Here is a 22,722-nt window from a genome sequence, read left to right on the forward strand (position 1 = left end):
CAACAGAGAGGAAAAAAAAAAATAAATTTGGCAATTATGTAGAAGGTCTTTAAATCTACTAAACAAATATTACACCAAAAATGACTGTATAAAGCAGCACACTTTTTTATATCTAGCACATTACGCTTTGGTGGCCAACAAGTCAAAGTAAAGTGGCTATCTAATTTATCACGTTCAGTGCCCAAAAACAGCTTTTCTGCTTAGGTACCTGAGAATATAATAAAAACATGAGCTTTTTCGCCTGGCTCCCTCAATGAAAATATCATCATCACAAGTAATAAACTGCTGCTGAAGCCTCTTAAGGCGTTTGATCCTATTGATCAACCCAGACAGCTCAGAGAATTCCTGTAGGCAAGTATTTCTCAATTTCACCGACGCCACTAAATACTTCAAACCCACTCCACCTTCTCCAAATAATAAAAATGCCAACCAAATAATAAAAATTGCCCTGTAAGCGACACACTGGAAAGCGCAAGATAACCTTACCTGGTTGTTGCCCTCCGCTGCAATGACCAGTCTATTTAATAATTAATAAAAGCCTATTTTGCATGGTGATAAGAAGATAAAGAATCAGAGGCAGGTTTCAATCTATTTAGAAACCACGCTCACTCGAAAGGTTTAATTTCTTCTAAGTCATTTGACACATTTCTCCTTAAGAAACTGGCTTATTTTTTTATCCAAACACAAAATCAGCTTCACTCACTCCACTGCTGAGATGCTCGTAAACCCTCGTTGGGTTGGACGGTCTTGTCTCCTAAACAAAGCAAACAAGAGCCCCTCAGACCACCTTCCGCGAGGTGGGCTGCACTGAAAAACTCTTAGCAAAAGGCAATTATTTGTTCCGTCTCGTGACACGTCAGGAGGCAGACAAAATACTCAATGCAGGTAGCATTAATAATAAATGCCAAGGCGTACTGTACAATTATGTTGTATTTTGGCATGCTACCAGTACAAGTGCCTTTGACTTGCTATTTAAAATAGAGAAGGAAACACTATTTTTTGCTTATTTACACAAATTAACGGTGTACTCAATGGGTTTCAGAGACTGTGTGTCTACAGAGTCTGAAACAAAGGAAAAACAATAATAAAAATTAGAGCTTGGTAAGGCCGACTGGGTTCTCCCAGCTGTCCACCTCTTGGTGCAGACCCGAGCAGGCTTCCCACTGCATTGCTGGGGGATTTCTACACACCCAGCGCATCTACCCAGATCTTTTCTTCTTTTGGAAAGCGTCAGGGGACAGTTTTCTTCCAGAAGAGATGTGGCAGGAGCCACTGAAACACCATGGCCTCCAAATTCTTGGAAATTTCAAAGGCAGAACGTTCTGCCTCACTGGCAAACAACTCAAGGATAAAGAAGCTTTAAAACTCAGCTCTCGTTTCCCAGGGACAGCTCTGATGAAGGGCTGGCTCCTCGGTGACTCCATCGGGAAACTAAAACTTGGGCTGCTGAGTGTCCCGACTGTTATCCCGAGCTCCAGCTCCTGCGCCGCACAGCCCGGCCCGCTCCCCCCGCTCGGGTTAAAGCTATGCAGCACTGGAGATCACTGGAACACATCTGAAAGCCAAGTTCTAGCTGAGTAGGCTTTGCTAGATGAAGCCACAAGAAACAGAAAACCAGACCCGGGCCATCGATTCCCGCGGTCTGCTGTGATTTACGTCCCGATTCGTAAACAAGGGAAATTTGATTTCCTGAAAAGAACTGTAAAGCCATAATGCCATTGCTTTTCGAAGTATCTGAACAGATAAAGCGTACAAATACAGAAAGAGGAACACATCGCTTAAGAAACAGGAAAAGGAATATTTAATATTTTTTTTAACATGCTATAAGGGAGCTAAAAACTAGGGAAACTGTGCTCGACACCGTGCCACTCTGTGTGCACAACTGTTCCACAAACAGTCATGGGATACAGTCACATTATGAAAAGTCAAACACAATCATCATTAAAATTTTCTAAGCCAGTTTTCACAACGATGGGATCTCCCTTTTCCAAACTTTTTTTTGGGCGAAAAGACTAAAATCTACTCTGTAAAGCATACACCATTCTTATTAATAAAACACCATCACACCCGTTTAAAATACATATCGTGGTATGAATGCTACGCCAGTATCACCAAAGTCATACTGTCACCTTCCCAATATGTTTGTCAGAATAACGGTATCTTTGTAAAATTTCCTGGGGGAGAAACAGATTTATATCAAACATTCTCCCGTTCCCTATATAAAAAAAGAGGTTGACACGCATCATCATCTTGATTTCTGCCGTGGAGAGTCGCTTCCACAGATGGCAACGCCAAGTAAATGCTTCACCCTTTAATTGGTTTGTTCTGCTCCAGGAGATACCTGCGCATGAACTCAGGCTCATAAGCTTTTACTCATTTAAACGCTGAAAGCAAGAATTAGGGCTTTAAGATAAAATGAGGAAACTGGTTTTGGTCGCCTATCAGCCGTATTCACCTGAAGTCAATCCACTGGGCGAAGACAGGGAGACGCGGCTCCATGGATTTGTAACATCTCCCTAGACAAAACTGTTCAACGCTTGCCTTAAATAGTTGCCTCAATTGCTGCAAATAAAGCGATCTATTGACAGAATTAAAGGCTTGTTACAGAGAAAACAGCTTTACGCGTTTATTATTTGAAGAGTTTCAATTTTAAGGTAATTTTATAAGTGGATTTTTACTCTATGAAACTCTTCTCATCTGCGTTTGGGCTGGTGTAAAACGTGTCACCGAACAGAGACAACTGTGTCCTGGAGGGGGAGAGAAGGTGAAAGCGCCCGAGGGTGAGTGACCCTACACGTGATATGGTGTCCTGCACTGCCCACAAATAGCTTGAAATAGCTATTTGTCGCATTTATTTCCATGCCAGAGGGACATAAAGAATTATTTCATGCAGCTATTTTTCTTTCCTTCTTGTCCAGCTGTCCTATCCCTGGCAAAACGCCCGTCACTTAAGACGCTCTTCTTTCTCATGGGTGCATTTAATAGGCTGAAAACCTACTATATTTTTCATTTGTGCAACCCTTCAAAACCATCTGCAAAGCTTTTCTAATATAATATGCCCCCTGAGATACATGTGCGAAATATCTATGTCACTTGCAGGGAACAAAACAGATTTAAAAGTAAATTTAGGATTTGCGCTTAGAACCTAGTGAACGTATCACTAAAATTACTTTTCAGCCAAAGAGTAGCAAGTGATCACGCACGTGCCACAGCAAAGGCCAAGTGAAATGCATTAGCCAGAAAAACAGTGAATATATTTAATATATTTTTATCTCCTATTTATATACTTGATATATTTTATCTCCCATTCACCCAACAGGAGGCAAGAGCACGTGCACGCAGCTATTGCAGATCGGCTAATGGAGAGCACGTCAGTGATGTGCCCCACTGCTGAGAAGACACCCACATTTGCGACGAAGCTAAGTAATTTTGATGGGTGAAACCGATCTCTGAGACCATGAAACAGCAGGACTCTCCCTGATTTCCACAGCTGGTTATCAGCCAGCCCAACTACAGAACTCACAGCGTCAGCTTTGAGCATCCCAGCCGGGAGCTTCTTCTAGTGAGTCACTCGTGAAAACTCAAACAGAACACCCCTCAGCAAGGTCACGCTTCGTGAGAAATGAAGACCTTCAACATTAAAACCCTGAAGGTGCTTTTTATTTCCTTTATTGCTGGGCTTTTTCATACCACAAGGTCCTGACTGCGAAGACGAAGCCATCGCCCACCCTAAAGGAAGATGAAGCCATGCCCAATTCTCCCCAAGGCCATGCAGAACATTTGAAGCACTGAAGCTATGCTTACCAAACCTGCGCCGGGAGGTTATACGGCACAGCTACTTTGCAAAGCAGGCAACAGCGAAATGGCTCCACTTATCCACTTACCGCTGACATTTTGAGGCCAACACAGTACATGGAGGTTTTATTACCGATAGCAGCACCAAAAATGTTTCCCGACAAAAACAACAGTTAGGTTTCTGAATCTTTAGCACCCACGTGAATTAATTTATGTTACTTTTGATAATTCATTAATTTGCAGTAACACTGAAAAGTAGATTGAAGAGGAGCAAAGGCAGTTTCAAAGTACCGCCTTATTCACATTTTTAAGAATTTAATTTAAGGCTTACAGTATCTCATTCCCTACGTTGGACTTATTTGAAATCGGTATGACAACGAAAGAAAGGACAGGGGGAAGACGGGCAGAAGGGACAGGTGAGGATGGAGGGGCAGAGGCCTTGTCCTCTACATCAACAAATGGATAGAGGGTGAAGAGCTGTCTCTGGAGAATAGCCATGAGCAGGCTGAAAGCCTATGGGTAAGAATTAAGAGACTGAGGCAACATGGGCAACCATGTGGTTGGAGTCTGCTACAGGCTGCCCCATCAAGGGGAGCCTATGGACGAAGCCTTCTTACTCCAGCTACAGGAGGCATGGTGCTGGCAGGCTCTCGTCGTGCTGGGGGACTTCAACCACCCCAACATCTGCTGGAAATGGCGAGCTCTAGGCAAGGCGGGGATGAAGGGACTTAGAGCAGCCCTGTTGAGAAGGACATGGGGGTACTGGTGGATGAAAAGCTGGACTTAGAATCATAGGGTTGGAAAGGCCCTCTGGAGATCATCTAGTCCAACCCCCCTGCCAGAGCAGGGTCACCCAGAGCAGGTTGCACAGGAACGTGTCCAGGCGGGTTTGGAATGTCTCCAGAGTTGGAGACTCCACCACCTCTCTGGGCAGCCTGTATGAGCCAGCAATGTGGGCTCGCAGCCCACAAAGCCAACCATATCCTGCGCTGCATCAGAAGCAGTGTGCCCAGCAGGGCAAGGGAGGGGATTCTGCCCCTTTACTCTGCCTGCAGTGCTGTGTCCAGCTCTGGGGCCCTCAGCACAGAGACATGGACCTGTTGGAGTGGGTCCGGAGAAGGCCATGAAGATGCTGGGAGGGCTGGAGCCCCTCTGCTGTGAGGACGGGCTGAGAGAGTTGGGGGTGTTCAGCCTGGAGAAGAGAAGGCTCCGGGGAGACCTTATTGCGGTCTTTCAGTACTTAAAGGGGGCTACAGGGAAGATGGGGACAAACTTTCTAACAGGGCCTCTTGAGACAGGACGAGGGGCAATGGTTTTAAACTAGAAGAGGGAAGATTTAGACTAGACATAAGGAAGACATTTTTCACAATGAGGCTGGTGAAACCCTGGCCCAGGTTGCCCAGAGAGGTGGTCGATGCCCCATCCCTGGAAACATTCCAGGTCAGGTTGGACGGGACTCCGAGCAACCTGATCCAGTTGAAGGTGTCCCTGCTCATGGCAGGGGGAGGGTGGTGGGCTTTAAATGTCCCTTCCAACACAAACTATTCTATCATTCTAAGACAGGGCACAGTTGAAGTGCACTGTAAATCACGCAGTCAGAGTTGTGATAGATGAAATATAAGATCTAGCTGTGACTGAGCTGTTCTCTTTCAGGTGCTGTGGGGAAATGTCCACTTGTGATCTCCAATCATGATAGACAAGGAACGAAGGATCAGCCGTACTTCACTCACTCTGTTCCCACATTGCAAGAACGGACAGTTTCTGTGGGGCAGCTGAGGAACAGCAGTTACACATCCTTGCATCGAAATCTGAGACAGGAATGGGATGGTTGAACAAACCAATTAAAAACCGCGTACTTGACTGAAATCCTTCATGGAGGGTCTTGGAATCGGCCTAGTGAATGAGGAAGATAATCTACCCACTTCATCTTCTCATCTTCAGACAACGGTTAGCACCAGCCAGTTCAGAAGAAAGCATGGGCCGACAGAATTGTAACTTTGCAAAGGTTAGTTCGGTTAGGAATAGTGATTAACTATGGACAGAGCGCAAATCACTTCAATAAGATAATGATGTTCTATACACTCCCTCTGGGGACAAAACAACCTATTACGGCCCTTAATTTTGACTCAGCTTTTTACCAAAGTTCAGGTTGCATCACCATAGGGTATAATTCAACACAGTCGAGAGAAGCAGCACAGCAAATGTTCAAAACCATTTCCATTAGATCGTCAATTTAGCAGTATCAAAACAAGACCATTTTCCTACCTGCTTGTATTCAGATTCTCTTCCAACCAGTACCTGCAGAACGTAACCGACGGGGTCTCCCTTCATGGGTGGGACAGTTTCCCAGGTAATTTCACAGGCGTTTCCTCCCAGCTGTGTCACTCGAGGGGCTACAATACAATTAAATGCGTTACCATTTAATATAAAGGCTGCATTGACATCTGGTTCATGTTCCGCGCATTGTGATATACAGGAACATCTTTAAAAGAGAACTTCAGGACATCACAGGGGTTAGCAGCACATAATCCGTACTCTTATTTACGTGGCCAAAAAATCAAATTGCTGTCACCACTGGATGGAAGGAATTAAAACCGGGGCTGGGTTTTTAAGTCACTCAAAAGTCACATTTATTTCAGGACAGTCTTGCCTGATTAAGCAGTTCAGGATTCTTGTGGTATTAAACAATAACAACCGCAGCTCACAGAACACTGCGTGAGATTTAGAGCTGATTAACAAGCTCCTAAGAAGCAGAACCCAAATCACCTCTGCAGAAGGACAGTTAGAGCATCCCTCATCCGTCAGCCGTGTGGGCTGCTGGAAAGGGGGAGTGGAGGTGATAAAACACTTTGAACTTCTAAAATTCAATTGCAACGCGGTGCGCTGATCTTTTCGAAGCAGAAGCCAACACACAAATTACACTGGCATTGACAAAAGCAGCAAGTTCATGAAGTTCTGAGCAAACATCTGTGCCAGTGGAGACGCCTGCGTATTCCTCCCATGCTACGCACCATTGAAAGAGAGGAATAATATAAAACATTTCATTCAGGAAAACGGGAGAAGGAATGTGAGAAGGAAAGCTAAATCACCTTCTGTATTAGGGATTAAGTCCAGCCTGGGAAGCAAAAGTACAAGCACAATTTTAAAGACTTGGACTCACAGCTAACTCTGAGCCTGAAATTCAGATGGTCAGACCTGGTATTTCTAGCCAGGCTCAGACCGGTGCTTTCACTACAACTCTAGAGAAATTCAATTTGTCGGCTGTTACAACGGCTGCCGTCCTTGGGAGAGGGTCCCTCACCAGCTGAAAGCCAGAAGACACCACACTGTGCCCACGGCAGCTTGCAGGTGAGGCGAGCAGGGTACCGACAGCATCTTTATAGGTACAACTAAGCATCTGCCACTGGACGGCATCAACACAACCTCAACAGCACCCAGGGGCCACCAGCCTCAAGCCAGCACATGACCGAAAAAATGAAAGAGGGAGAAAAAAAAACAAAACAGAGCTAAACACTTTACCAAGTGGTTAAACACGTGCACGTGCAAGGAGATGAGCTTGTTAAAGGCAATACAGATTCCCAAACCTACGAAAACAGACAACGGGAGAGTCTATCAAAGAAACAAATGCTTCTGCTGCCGCATACATTACATGAATTTTAGACTAATCCGTTACCACCCAAGAGGAACACATGAATCATATGCGGACCCAAATGTAATCAATACCCATTTGCTTCTCTCTGCACATCTGCCAGTGTTGAGAGACTGATAATAGACGCCTTCATCTCAGATGACAGCAACATTCTCAATTATTTCCCGTCCTCCTTCCCTCCCTTAGCCCAATACACATAGATTTTTGTCTGACACTTACAAAACATTGCCATTAACAATAATGCTATTTTAGGGTTGGCATCACTAAGTGAGCAATTTGGATACTTTATACGAGAATAAACACGTGTGTCTGATAAACTTAGCACAGTTGCTCGCGTATCGCCTACATTCCTTTGTATTGCTCCGAACACGGAAGGGAATCGGCATCATTTTGCCTCAACAGATCTCGCTTCCCTATAGCAGTACCCCCCCCAAGGCAGCGCTCACTAACGGGGTGTTTGTTGTGCCCTTTTCTCTGTGACAGCCAGTGTTTTGCGATGTACCCGTGGTCCCAGCCCACACACCACCCGGCGCCCGCGCCGTATCTCGACTGCTCGAGAGTCAGTCCGGAGCATGAGTCACGTTGAGGAGGAACTAAATAGGCAGACAGGGAGTACAAAACCAAACCCTAGTTGAGATCTGAATTGAATAAAATGGATTTCTAGCCAACGAAATGCAAGTGTGACTACAGCGCACGCAGGCAACCCTGAGCTAGCGTTACCCACTCAACGCAGCTACGAGAAGCAAGGGCAAGATGGGCTCGGGTGACAAGTGCCCGTGCCAAGGCACCGACACCTTGCAGACGATGCTAAAGCTGTGAAGCACATCCTCCCTGCTACCCTCACCGACGCCAACCTGGTTCGCCTAGCATGAGCTCCCTTGGCTTTGCTGGGCTGAATCAGGATAATTCACTGCTGGGTAAGTACAGTTACCCTTGAACATCACGCCAACCACACAGAGATATCTTTGTCCAGAAGCAGCACTGAAGCAAACGCCAAAAGCCAGGGGACAGCCAGATCCAGGTAGGAATGAAGGTGGGATCCTCGCATACGCTGATTTCAGGGTAGTGAAGCCGATGTCCCGATTCAGAGCAGGGACCAGGGAAGCTACACCCCAGCAGGGCTTTCCCTCCCCTCTAAATCTTTGACCATGAACGGTGTCAAAAATCACCAAAGTCAGGTTTTAAAGACAGCAGAGCAAACGAAACCTCTCTGACAAACTACCGGTTGCTGTTTCTCACAGTAAATGGTACCACTTGACAAAGGAGATGTAAGCAGACAGGAGAAAAAGGTGCATCTGGTCTCAGCTCAGCTTATCTTGCCGCCGATACACCGAATCCTCTGCCTTCAGAATAGTTCTCCTTGGAAGGAAGGAGCAAAATTACTCTGAGCAAAATTTACAGAGAGGAAAAGAGGTTTCTTTACAAAACTTCATTTAATTTGGCCTTTTACTCTTCTAGTGGAACACGTGCTAAGTGAGATAAAGAATCTAATGCTTTATGTATGTGACATATCGTTAATAATTTTATAAATCAAAGAAAAATGACTCTGAAGTGCTGTGCTGACCATCACCTACACAACTAAAAACAACACTAAACTTTACTAATGCTTAAATCGGTGTGTACACATATATACTACAGTTGTTACGTCCCTTATAGAAGCGCTGCCGTAATCCAGAGCAATCCCTTGGTAAACTTTATTGTTACCAGCAGCATTTTAGCAGTTTATGTATAATAAAGTGGTTGGCATAACATTTATATTGTTTATATGAATTTTTTTGGGATAATTTAGCTCCCCGCCATAACGTAACTTCACAGAAAAAACACACGCAGTGCAAACTGCTTTTTCACGTGTTAATGCACACTTATGCTGCTCCTTACAAACTCCCTGCATACTTACCAATTACTGAAATAATTACACGCTATTTATGCATGCGTAAAAAAAATAATCTACGACATACCTTTGATTGCCGGTGGGACAGACTTAGTTGTGCAGAAGGTACATATTTCTGAGAAAGGTCCCTCCCCAGCGTCATTGACCGCCTGTATTCTGAACGAGTAACAAGTGGATTCTGTCAGCCGCTGTATCTTGTACGTATGACTTGGTCCCCTATAAATCGGAATAAACCTGGAAACAATGAAAATGAGAACATGTAATTACACTGGAGTGGCACAGGCGCTCCTGGCTGTTACACGTATCGGTGCAAGGTATCCATACCGTGAAAATCGGCTTCGCAGAGCCGCTGAAGGCAAGTATAAAACCAGGGTGTCATTAACACACGAGCAATGATTAGCAGGTTAGGGAAAGCAGCTGGTTGTCTCCTTTGCAGCTAATACTTACCTTGCGAAATGATTACATGAATTATTAGGAAAACGTCTGTCAACGCATTTCTTACTACCCGCTCAGAACAGGTTCAACCTGTGCTCTGCTACAATACACTGCGTGCGCTGCTGGTTTAGAAGCGCGTTTAAAACCAGATGAATACTTTGAATCTTTCACGGCTTGATTTGGACTTTATTGGCACACTAAGACCACATCTTACATTCATCTGTGCCACCTTAAGCCAGAGCAGCTCTATTTAAATCAGAGCATATGGACTGCATAATGGATGCGTAATTTATTATACACAGTTTTGAAGAGTTTACAGAGCGAAGACAGCCCAACAGCAGAGACAGAAAGAGACCGAGAGAGAGCACGTGGCGGTCTACGGGTGCGAAGGCACAGGGGAAGCATGACCACGGCGAGGGGGATCTGGAGGACGGGGAAGGATGCCAGCTTAGGGGCGCTGGGGGACGCTGCACTGACAGCTCTGCTCCAGAGCAGGCTGAGAAGAAGAAAAAGACCCGACATGAAGGAAGTGACTTCCCAAAATACTTCCATTGACAAGCCCAAACATCAGCACACACAAAACTTGTCCAATAATGTAATGCAGAACAAAATCAATGTCACTTAATCTTAAAAAAAGGCAAACCCAAGTACAGTTACTAGAGATAATGTGACTTCTATTTTCAATTGCTCTGCTTGGATAAATGCTTTTCAGCACTAGTCCTGTGTTAGCCAGCAGTTTCTACCTGAGATCCTGACCCCCTGGATGCCGAGCAGAATGGGGATGAGGAAGCACCCAGCATCTTGCATCAACCTACTCGGCCTCCACAGGGGAACAAGGTCTTACTCACAATAGCCCCGAATCTGGAGAACATAAAATTCACCGCGTAGGATCACACAGCGGTTTGGGTTTTGGTTTTTTTTTTTTTTATGATTTAGTACATTTATTCAAATATCTTAACCATTTCAGCGGATTTGAAATCACCAGGAAGCCAACCAAGAGATTTGTTTTTGACCTCCTCATCTAGGTGCTAGCTTTATCCCGGATAAGTCCTTTGGCTTTTCATGAGATACACAGTATAACCAATTTGAGCATTTCATAGAAACTGGGTCTGTCATTAGCTCTCAGGGACAGAAATCAATTCGTATTACATTATGATTGAAATCCACGGAAATACAAACAGAGAGGTCAAGAATCATCTGTAATAAAAAAAGAAATGTTCAGGTAATTTAAATTGCTGGAAATGTACTCTGAGGACTAATGTGACTTACTGCACCCACCGAGTTTTAGTGAGCCCCTCACCTTGATTGTAAATCAAAGGTCTATGCCCACAAGTTTTTAAGAGGAGATTTTGAAGGCAATTTCCAAAGAAGAAGGTGGGTTTTTTCCCAACCTTATGCTCACAGAGTTTTGAGGACCGCTTGCTATCCCACATTTTTGAGGGTCACATAAGCAGCTGCGGCACGCTTCAATAGACTGTTCTCACGGAACAGACCTGTTCTCATGGAATAAAATTTCTTGGGATTCTCTGGGTGATGAAGAAAGCACAGGTATTTAGGACAGCATTAAGACTGAAGAGACAAGACTACCGTCTCCCTCTCCGCTCCTCGTCGCTCAATCAGGCAGCTGGCTCGGAAACCACTGCAGTACTCACAGAAGCGCAGAGACTTGTCTCTGAGCCTCATCCAAGGGCAACAGACAGCAAAAAAAGATGCAATGCAGTATTTTAGACTAATGACCTCTTTGTAATCATCTGCGGAGCTAGGGAAGCAAGGGAGGACAAATACACCTTACCAGCTAATAGACGAGCATACCCAGACCCCAGTTTGGGCTTACGGTCCACTTGCTAGACATATTTATATGGTGAATACCAATGAGTTAGTCCTCAAATTACACTTTCACCTTTTGGATATGACTTAGGTTTCACAAGACTGAAAAAGTGATGTGGCAAAACCACTCGAGCTCCTCCTGTCATTTGGGAACCGGACTAATACTCCCATCTGGTTTCCGTCTCCCCCCCTATTTACTTCTCTGTCTCCACCTCAAAAAGCACCTGTAATGAAAGCAAACATCGTTACGGAAAAGCCCGCATCCACGTTCAGTACACACGACCGTAATGGAAGCACACTTCAACTTCTGAGATTCAACCATCTTTGAAGAAAGAGGGCTTCCAATTTTGGAAGAAGAAAGGCTGATTACTAAGTCAATCAAATTCAACTGCTGTTAGGCTTTACTATGGCAATAATGCTGTGTGATTGTGTTTGAACATGCAGATCATGATGTAAGAAACATAATGAAGATGGAACATTTTAACTTCAAAATACCAGTGATTTTTTTGATAATAACGTAGTATGTTCCTCATGTCTAAAGTAGGCACTTTATACTCCTCCAGAATTATTTCTCCTCTTTTTAAAAATAGTGTAGTTATTTGATGTAGATGGTTTGGACCAATATATCCTACAATCTTTTTCCAGTCTCCTGGGCTTTCTGCTGAAGGACCGCAGTGAACTAAAAGTTGAATCAATCAGTATCATTGCACATTGCTACTGTGATGTGTGCATACATTAAAAATTGTCTAAACTAAGATAATTTGTTCATATTATTGGAAGTTTCATTTTTAAATCTAAAGATTTAGATTTAAATCTAATTTAAAAAGCACATTTAAACGTGAGCTCTATACACCTTTGCCTTGAGGACAAGAGGTAACGGGCACACACTTGAGCATCAGAAGTTCCACCTAAACATGAGGAGGAACTTCTTTCCTTTGAGGGTGGCAGAGCCCTGGCACAGGCTGCCCAGAGAGGTGGTGGAGTCTCCGTCTCTGGAGACATTCCAAACCCGCCTGGACGCGTTGCTGTGCCACCTGCTCTGGGTGACCCTGCTCTGGCAGGGGGTTGGACGAGATGATCTCCAGAGGGCCCTTCCAACCCTGTGATTCTATGATTCTTGGCAAGCCTGACATTGTTCACTGTGTTTTATCCTTGTTCCATACATTTTCTTACGAACAAGCCAGTTTTGAGCTTGTTTGCAAGGACTTAATCTCTTATGCCTGTTAAAGTTGACTTAATCTGCATATAGAAAAGCTCCCATGTTCTCCATCTCCCTCTCATCTTCTTCCAGCCTCTACCCAGTTCTCTGTCTGAACGTGGACAGTGAGTTTTCCTTCTTCACATGTTGCGGGATGTCATAAACACGGTCATTAACAAGACACAGCCATCAAAAGTCTTTCTGGCTTTTCATTTTCAGGGTGATAGATCAACTACGTTGGGGGGGTGGGTGTTTTTTTCTGCATCCCCCTTCACTTATCTAACAGAGCTTTACGTCATTCATAAATGGAATGTGAGAAGACACAAGTCCCAGACTCCACAGGGCAGCGACACAACTTGCACATCAGGCCATGGGAGCTGGGAGGCTTGTAGAGCAGGGACATGGCTCCGGAGAGCCTCCTCCATCCCTCCTCCCCGCACAGCGGGGCTGGAGCTGAGGGACGGGCACATGGTTGGACATGACCAAAATACTGCCATTTCTCGTCCCTTCAATCAAAATCGACGTGCTTTTAGCCGCAATGTTGAAAACGTTAGTTTAAACTTTAGTGAAATCATGCCCAAATACTAATGCCCTGATGTTTGCGGTGAAGGTCCCTTGGGAAGTGTGGCTGCTACGACTGCCCAGCCTCCCTGAGCTGCCTGTCCCCGTCCCTATGATGCTCCTTCAGTACCAATACTTACAGCGCTAAAAGGTGAACTGGATTTGAGAACCGATAGAGGTTAAAAATCTCCGTAAATTGGTAGTCTTATACTGGATTAGTTCCCTGGCTGGTCCAATGTTACAGTAGGACAGTTGTACTGGTAAAACTGTGGGGATAGTACGGGGACTCAAGTGGTTCAAACAAGCCCAAAACGCTCCCGTTCCTATATACTTACAGAAATACGTGTTTTCACTTTGGTTTCCTATTTCTCCATCACTCTCCCCTTCCAAGACAGACAAAACCAGAAGACAAAACATGCTCAGAGTGTCTCAGCCAAGATGCCCTCATCCTCCAACCCCTACCCGCTTTCACGCAAATCCCTAAAGCGTGCTAATAAGCACCAAGAAATTTTCAATTCTAAGAGCTCTGCCCAGTTGAATTTAAAGACTGCAGGCTGCATACCCTAAACTGGTACCCTGTCTTTGAAAAAAAGACTGCCTCTGTGCGTTAACATTCTCAAAACAGTTGCATTATTATTTTTTTTTTTTTTTTTAAGTTTGCACCATCCCCGAGTAAATCTGTATTATTCAAATGCAACGTGCTGCAGTGTTTCCTCTCCTCTCCAGTAAAGGAACAGCAGAAAGTGAAAAGAAAGCAACTTTCTCCAGGGATGGAGACACCCCCCAGAGGCTCCTGCCCCCTCATCTCACTCCAGCGATCCCAGCTCTCCCCTTCCCAGACATTCTCATGTCGGTCACGGATTATTCATTTACCTACACACAGCGGAGGAGAGAGAACGCAATGTCCTAGAACGATTGTTTGGGAGACACCACTGCTGTTAGTTTTTCATCAATACCTTTTTATTCTCAGCGAAGATCTTCTTGGAAATGTTTTACATGTTGCAGGTATTTTGTTTCCTCCACTTCAGTCACTTCCAGTCAAGCAGAGGAATATGAACGTACTCGCTCTGTCTCCGCTCATTAGTTCTCAGCACATTTTAATCAGCAGGTTCCCTTTCAAACTCTTGGGTTTTGTTTATATTTTCGTAACCGGTTCGTCCTCACAACAATTTAATTTGAAAGAAAATCTACCGTGCAGCGCTAAATACGACAGCAATCTTCAGCCAAGTGCACAGGCTAAAATAGCCATCCGAACGAATCTGTTACTGCCTCCCAGAAAAACGTGGTGATCTGCCACAATTTTGGCTGGAGAGAAATCATTAACACAGCACTGGTCTGACCTGGCGACCTGAGGCTTCGTTTCAGTGTACACGGGCAACTGCATAATTAGAAACTAAAGTACATGAATTTCACAAATCAACAGCTCTTAATATTATTACCGCGACATCCCTGTTATCTGCACAATTATAGCCCCCCCCTACTGTTTCAGGCTGCTCCTCTATTTTGTTTAAAGAACATTATCAGACACTCACTTATTTATGTGATTTTCCTCCCCACCAGCAGCTCCTTACATTACAGGGTGGCACCCAGGAAAGCAAAGCTTCAAAACAAAAACATCTAATTCATCCCCCGAGATGGAAAACATCCATTTTTTGGAAGCACTTGAGCAGAAAAAAAGGCTGCCCGGCCCCTCAGCTTCCCTGGCGTTACTGCACCTGCACTTTGTTTCACCAACTGGGCCCCGATCCCCAGAGACCACAGTGTTCCAGTACGTCCCTATCTCCAACGCCAACAGCAAGACCAGCGCTCCCTTCTCCACGCTCTCCATGTTGGAATCTGCCCCCATCCCAATCGCCCCCAGCCAAGGCAGATGGGGAGGTTTAACACCTCTTGGCTTTACGTTGAAGGTTGTTCCTGCTGACGCAAGAAAAAGCATCATTCATCTCTACTACACCGAGATGCCAGAAGTAGACTGGAATGAACTCAGTAAATGGGGAACGATGAGAACAGCTTTTGGTGAGGGTCAAAATGGAGCCATTTCATTTTTTTTTTTCAAGGGAGGCTGCAGAGGAGCTCCTGAAGCCAGGAGCTAAGTAGAAAACATGATGAACTAATACATCTCACAATGCGCTAACTTATCCTTCCCCAGCCATCAGCACCTTGAGATCTCTCCCTGATCCACATCTTGAGTACGGAGTGGACTTTTATTCTGTTAAGCTGGCAGAGATACAGGAAAAAGGTCAACACGCATTTTTTTTTTTTCCATTTGTGCTCTATTTCAAAATCTTCAGCTCGAAGAGAAAAACTGAACGTTTGCAGCATCCCTCACCCCACATCCATCAGGTGATGGACCATGACCAGTACCAGGCTGACCCAATGTTTTCTGGGTGAAGGCCAGCTTTGGGCCACCTTTCCAAGCCACTCTTCGACATCATCTTTTGCAGGTGGGTGCTGAGGGAAGGGAAACACTGGGACAGCGGTTCCCAAAAGAGTTTTGTGCTCCCCCAACCTCCCCCAAAACCTTACTTCCAGCCCTAACAGGAGGCATGGACCAAACAGATGGGACGCCTTGGCCCCTGTTATCCAAAGATCTGTTTTCTAGAAGATACCTTTTGGAAAGCTTATAATGTCTGCTTGTTCGTGGTATGTTTAGAAAGTAACCTCTGCAACGCACCGTCAATATAATCTAGGTTTATAGCCATAAGAATAATAACAGGACCCACAGAAGGGGGCAACTTTTCCTTCCTTACCCTTAGAACAGCAAAACTAAGTGGAGAGCAGAAAAAGGCCGGAAGAGAAGTGATAACAGTCAGATGGGAAGAGCTTTGTTTTCTTCACTGAATTACCTAGCAAATCCACAGGCTAGACAAAGACTACTTGCAGCCAAAAATCGATTTTTAGCTTGCTTCTCCCAGATAATCTTTCACCGGCTGCTGAATTTGAGCACCTAATCCATATTTACCACAGATAGTCACTTGTCAGATGGTTGCGATAATTGAAAATGGAGATGCCTTAACCTACAGAAGCTCTCCCATAGCAAGAAAAATGACGTTTTTTGGAAGGAGCTTCTGGGCACATCCAGGAGGAATGGAAGACAGACCAACAAAGAGCCTGACAGATGATTCCTGCACACAGGCACGTCAGAGGCCAAGGAGAAGATAGGAAGAACAATACTGAGCACAACTGAGTGCGAGTTAACAGCATCTGAATGAAAGATCTGGGAGAAATTAGGGAAAGCATCCAGTGGCCTGTCAAAACTATACAACCAAGAAGAACTAGATTACTAGGCAGATACCAGTACCATGGCTTGCAATAGTATTAATAATTAACAGTAGGTTTAAGTAACAGCAGGCCTAACAAAGCTAAAACCAACAAAATCCACCCCCAAAACGCTCTTACAGTCATGCAGTTTTATCATCTTTGTGCACCATTACAATCCCACTTCCCAGTGTGGCAGCGACTATGTGTCTTTGCACCTGAAAATGAATCTCACTCAGCACATCATGCTCAGAACTATTTACTGACCTGACAGTCCCGGTACTCCGGTTTGGCAAAGCTCACTATGGAAGCAGAGCCCGGCCTCCAGTTTACCAACTTCAGCAAAATGCAGTTGGAACCTAAAGTTGTGCTCTCGGAAAACCGGCCAACGTGTTCCTGTTGCTCCAAGCTGAAACCCATTTAGCACTTTAGCTATTAAGCAGTCATTACTCTGATTAAGGCATTATTTTTTCTTATGACGTTGTTACGGATGTACAGAAAATAGCTTTCATTACAGTGACAGTCTTCGGTCTGGATGCTGCTCTTATTTATGATCTACCATCTGGAATATTCAGTTACGGTCGTGAAGTCTGAAGTACCTGCAGATGTACACCGATCAAAACGTAAGAGCAAATTGCTCCACTGTGTTTCTATGTAGTTTCATTTAATTTCTGCTGAATTTCACACCAAACCAGCGATTCTTTGAACATACTTATGGAAAAGCACCTAATTCTGCACCTCACTAGATTCCTAACGTCTGAAACATCTAAACTCAAACATGTAACAAGGTTTTCTCACGCCTCGCTACTTCTCGGAAGATGACGCGCACTGAGTTAACTCATGTCTACCAAATATGTTGGTTTACACCGGTTTCTAGGAAAAAAGCCGAAATGCACGATCGAGTGAAGCTTTTTACACTTGGAACCGTTCTTCCTCTTTCATTCGCGCAGCACTCCCTGCAGAGCCCCAAGTACCGGCTCAGAATGCTCTCAATATAATATACCTAATACAATATATCCTTACCGTTAATAGCAATACTGCTCTACACAATGCAGCAATACGAAATGAAAACAGCCTACCTGAAAGGCTTTTCTGAGTGTTAACTTTATTTAGCCAGGCTTGCAGAGTCAACTGTAGCAGGCCATGTGTCTTGGCGCTAATTCTTAATTTCCTTTCATCGCCGCTTTACCCAATAGGAAAATGATTTTTCCTGCAGGTTTTCGCGAGGATATGTTAATGCAGCTAATTTTACATTTTAATAGAATTTCACAAGCCAGTAGGCCCAATACATATTAGTAATTGCTGAAGTGGGTGTAAATTGTCTTGATCAAATCATAAGCGTAAACAGTTTTTTTAATTAGACTGCTGGAAACTTGCAGTAGCCAGATAATGATTACGCTGGCCATCAGGCAGAGGCAGCGCGGTTAGCAGTTTCTCTCTCTGTGTTTCTGTTCTCCCTCTCCTCACATTAATGCAAACACACGTGTTGAGGCTCATACATACGACCACTTCCTAACACACAGAGACTGCACTTGGCACAGTCCCTCTGCAAAGACGGCTGCTCAGACCAAACGTCAGACGTGATGTTCCACTTCCGCGGCCAGGGAAATGGCCCTGGACACCGGGACAGATCATCTCCATTTCATTCGTGCCTTCCCTGCGGTTTGTTATACTTCTTCAAGGAGTCACTAGGTCACAGAAACTGTGCTGGAAGAAAGGGAAACCAGTTTCTTCTGCTATATACAACTTCAGGATGCCTGGGGAGAAAGGGTCTCCAGCACCACTGGGTGAAGAAGACACGAGGGTGGGAGAATCACTGGAAGACACGAGGGTGGGAGAATCACTGGAAGACACGAGGGTGGGAGAATCACCGAACCTTTCTGTAGACAAAAATGAGCCCATTTGCACCTCTGCATTGGTTTTACTGTTCAAAGCACATTTTAATTTATCTTGGAAATGACCTCCTGACAAGTGCTTTTTGATTCCTCTCACCTTGGAAAATATTGGCATAGATTTTTATAATATGGTACTTTTCTCTCTTTCTTAGAGGCTTTCTATAAACAAGGACATAGCTTACCGTGCGACTGAAATGACAGTACCGCCAGCAGCATCACTAACATCTGGGTTAGCGGGCACTGAAATGGATGAGATGATACGTCTCCCTTGGCAAACTGGAAAACGTTGCACGTTTTCCCTTCTCATCCCCAGGCTCTAAAGGCTCTGCTCACAACCTACCAAACAGGAGCCAGGGAAGACGACCTGAACCACGGGAAGGCACCTGAGAGCCTACAGCTCAGAGGTCCTCTGCTGCCTACACCAGGGTAACAGGCACTCCTGGGATAAGGAATGCGAGAGGTGATGCCTCCTAAAATAAATATTCAAGTTAAGGTAAAATTCCCCAAGTAGAAGAAATCAGTTCAAGGGATTATGTCATTTGGTTACAAATGTCATTCCTTCCTCGGAGTCATTAGCAGTTTCCAGGACTCCATCGATGTATATCTCTGGCCTTTGGGACATTCCTATCCTCCCCAGAAAAACAGTGTGTACACGATAACCGCACCCAATTAATATTTATAGTCTTTAGGCAAGTTCTGTTTTGTGAGCAATTTTTCATTTATATTACAGAATAGTATCTCCTTAAATGGCAAGCATGTCTAGTTTAGCAAAGTATTTTAAAACGATTTTAGACCCACATAAATAATCTTTCCTATGCTATGAAACGGAAATACTACTATTGTTTACCCAGTGATGTGAGGTCATATCTCATTTATTCAGTAAATAACCATAATAAAAGAAATTTCAGTTTAGAATGCCAGTAAACACCACCTCTGACAATTCGTTTACAAAAGCGGTCTTACTAAGAATTGTCAATGATCCTTCGTCGGTATTTTTAAAGAATATGTTTGAGTTGCTTCTTAGCCAACCTTACCAATGGCTCTCCCTTAAAATATATATTTTTAAATTTGGATTCTGTACACACACAAAAATCACGGAATTCATCTCAGCTGCAACATATATTCATCTAGAAGAAACACAAGCAACTGATAAATGACCCACTAATAACGTACTTGCTAATTCTCTTTTTCAGACTGGATATTGTAAGCATTTTAAGACACTAAGAGGTATAATTAGTTGTAGGAACAACTAAAGACTAATTACCAGTACAGGGGGGGGAAAAAAAAAAATCAAAAGCATTACTATAATTAGGTTCATTTGTTTCACTTGGAGAGGAAAAATCCACAGTATTCTGGATGATTTTCTTGACATTACTAGAGTTAGGAAATGAAGTCACAACGGATAGTTTATTTAAAAAAGAAAGAAATTTTATAGTCCTCTTTACATAAAGGTCAACTACCCTCAACTAACGTTCCCATGTACTGTGCTTTCTAGAAACAGATTTTTCTTCATTTCCACTTAATGCTAACACATAATTGAAAGGACAAGAGATGCTAATTTGATCTTCCTAAATGTCACACGCTGGAGAGCAAATGAGCGCTAAAGCAGGTACATTTCTGATGCGTGCACACCTTTCCAATCCCCGACGTTAATCAGTGTCAGGAGATTTCCAAGTATTTTGCTTCACAGCTCTTGCGATCAATGAAACATTTAGTCTCCAACAACTGGCCTGTTATACCTCATTACCGCATGGAAAAGTTAAAAACAATTCTTAATGACCAGGACACATTCAAGAGCACTGGCTGACCATCACTGCATAAAACCGGAGCGGAATCTTTACAGAAAGGCCATTAAAGCTATCAGGGGCAGAATTCAACTTACTAACTATTGCCTCTTTTAAAAGAATTTGCTCAGCTTTGTATTTCTGTTTGTGAGAATGCTTCAATGGCATTTTAAAGCTAAATCCTATTTCAAACCCCATCAGTAAGCAACGTTTCAATAACCAAGGGCCTGCTCAGATTCGCTGAAGAAGGGAAAATTGTAATACTGAGTTGAGGGATTTCAATATAAAGCTGTTAAAAGTAATTCCAGATGTCTCAGAGAAGACAGTAAGAACATCTGCTGAAAGACTAAGGATATGGCAGGGGTCAGTTCTGAGTTATCCATGTCTACCCCACAGCTTCTTCACCCCAGTCGGGTGCTATCTCTTCTCTAAAGAGAGGAGAGACCACGGAACCTTCCTACAACCCTTTCAAACCATGAAAGACCCCAAAACTTCCTTCTAGGTCATTTACCCAATGTCATTTTTTCACCAGAGATTAGCACTTAATTATTCCATCGGATGGCCACAGCATACCTGCGTGAGTCTGCTCCAGCACTGCACAATTAAAGAGGCTGGTGATGCTCAAAAAACGGTATTCCAGTATTTTTCCCAAGCACACACACATGACGGAGGAACCCTTCGGTCACGATGGGGTTTATTTTATGGGAATGATCTAAGAGAGGTCTCCTACCTCTGTAACTAACTGCTGTTTCGATCAGTTCAGGTGGGGGCTGTCATTCCCTGCTCATTAGGGATGACAGCATACTGAACGTACAAAACTTCGCCGCTGCATCCTGTCATCTCTCGCAGGATCATCGACGCACGCAACGGGGAGCAAAAAGGGGCCGTCAGACGGGGAACAAACAAACAGATCTCATCGCCAAGCCCTGCCAGCTCCAGCTGCTCTCCCAGACGGACCGCAGAGCACCCGTCCCACCCCTCCGCTCTGCCCACGCCGGTACCCACCTCACCCGCCGGAGGGCTCAGGGCTACAGCTCATTTCAGGTATTACCTGAACTAATTGCTACAAACCCAGCCACTTCAAGAGGCTGCCACCAAGAGAAGCCACTTCACGCAAAGGCTCAATTCAAGCAGAGACAATCAGTGCAATGTAGGTCTTCTCTGTTTCTCTGGGAGCTCACGTGGACTATAATGCAAATCTAAAGCTAGGAAGACCTAGCAGACTAACAAGTCCAAATTCCTCCTAATTAACAGCTCTTAAGAGACCACGTGCAGCGGGAAAAGTTGGTGAAAAAGCAAAGGATGATGCTAAAGCCTTATGCAAAAGCAAAGGGGAAAAATCCTTCCTTCTCTGCTGCCAGGTAACGTAACTTATTTTATTCTTACAAGGAAACATTATTTCCTCCAACATAACAACAGGTTTAAAACAATTTACAGCTCTTCCCCATTCCTACCTGCCGTGCTTCGTGAAAGCAAACAAAAGCAGGCTGCTGGATGTTTCTTTAGAGCGGGCTTGATCACACGCTGCTGCAGGTGATGGGCTCCTGCCAAGCATCATTGCGCTCCGAAGAAACTGTTTTCATCAGCCAGACTTTCGAACGGGCATTTATATTCATTGGACGCCTCTCAGTATTGATACAGGGGAGCGTGTACCTTCTCTGCATCAGTACAGTTGAGATGCTGGGAGGTATTTAGGCATTATTCACGGTGGTTTTATTACGTACAATTAAAGCTTTTGGGGCCAGATCTTCAGCTGGCACAAACTCCGTACAGCTCTATTTAAATTAATGGAATCACGCTAATTTACAGAAAATTATGATCTGTACTGAAGGTCTCTAAGGATTATCTACTTGATACGTCAGTTACTTTACCTAATTAAACTAGTTAAGAGTGTTTCTTACTAAATTATGAGCCATCTATGAAATTTATTCACCGAAGAGCTTAGACTGTTGGGCAATGCTCACATATTGTCTTTCCCTCCTTCCCTTTTTTAATTGAATATATCTCATCACAACTTTGGAGCTACATTATCAAATCTTCCCATAGGAAGTTTGCATGGGAAAATACTTTTTGCTGAGCCCTAACTGTTTAACGTTCATTTTTGGGTTTCTTGCACACCAAAAGCTCTCATGGCTTTGAAGAAAACTTCAGGGAAGTGAAACATGGTGGATGAGCTCTTCTGCACTCCTATTTCAGAATTATTGTGTAGCTACAAAGCTGATGCCAAGCTCCTGTTTTCTAATGCTCCAAATGATTGCAGCTGTAAAATCCTGACCACCACATTGCCCAAAAAACCCTTGTTCTGCTCCATTTTGCCTTCCCTAGACCTCTGATTTTGTAACCGTTTGTTTAACTAACACACACGGCACACTGGGTGCAACACCTTTGTTTTGTATATTCCAAAGGGTAAAGCACCGTGACCATGAAAC

The 22,722-nt window shown here is 44.1% G+C and overlaps 1 protein-coding gene across 1 annotated transcript in view; it reads right to left on the minus strand.

Annotated features, from left to right (window-relative positions):
- The window catches only part of FNDC3B (fibronectin type III domain containing 3B), a 213,803-nt gene that overhangs the window by 6,402 nt on the left and 184,679 nt on the right, over positions 1-22,722 (minus strand). Inside the window, exons 24-25 of the mRNA XM_054204807.1 lie at positions 9,403-9,569; positions 6,061-6,188 (exon numbers count right to left, since the gene is read on the minus strand). Of these exons, the coding sequence (XP_054060782.1) occupies positions 6,061-6,188; positions 9,403-9,569 (295 nt within the window). The remainder of the gene's footprint in view (positions 1-6,060; positions 6,189-9,402; positions 9,570-22,722) is intronic.

Source organism: Rissa tridactyla, chromosome 6 (assembly GCF_028500815.1).
Source record: "Rissa tridactyla isolate bRisTri1 chromosome 6, bRisTri1.patW.cur.20221130, whole genome shotgun sequence".
Taxonomy (NCBI): Eukaryota; Metazoa; Chordata; class Aves; order Charadriiformes; family Laridae; genus Rissa; species Rissa tridactyla.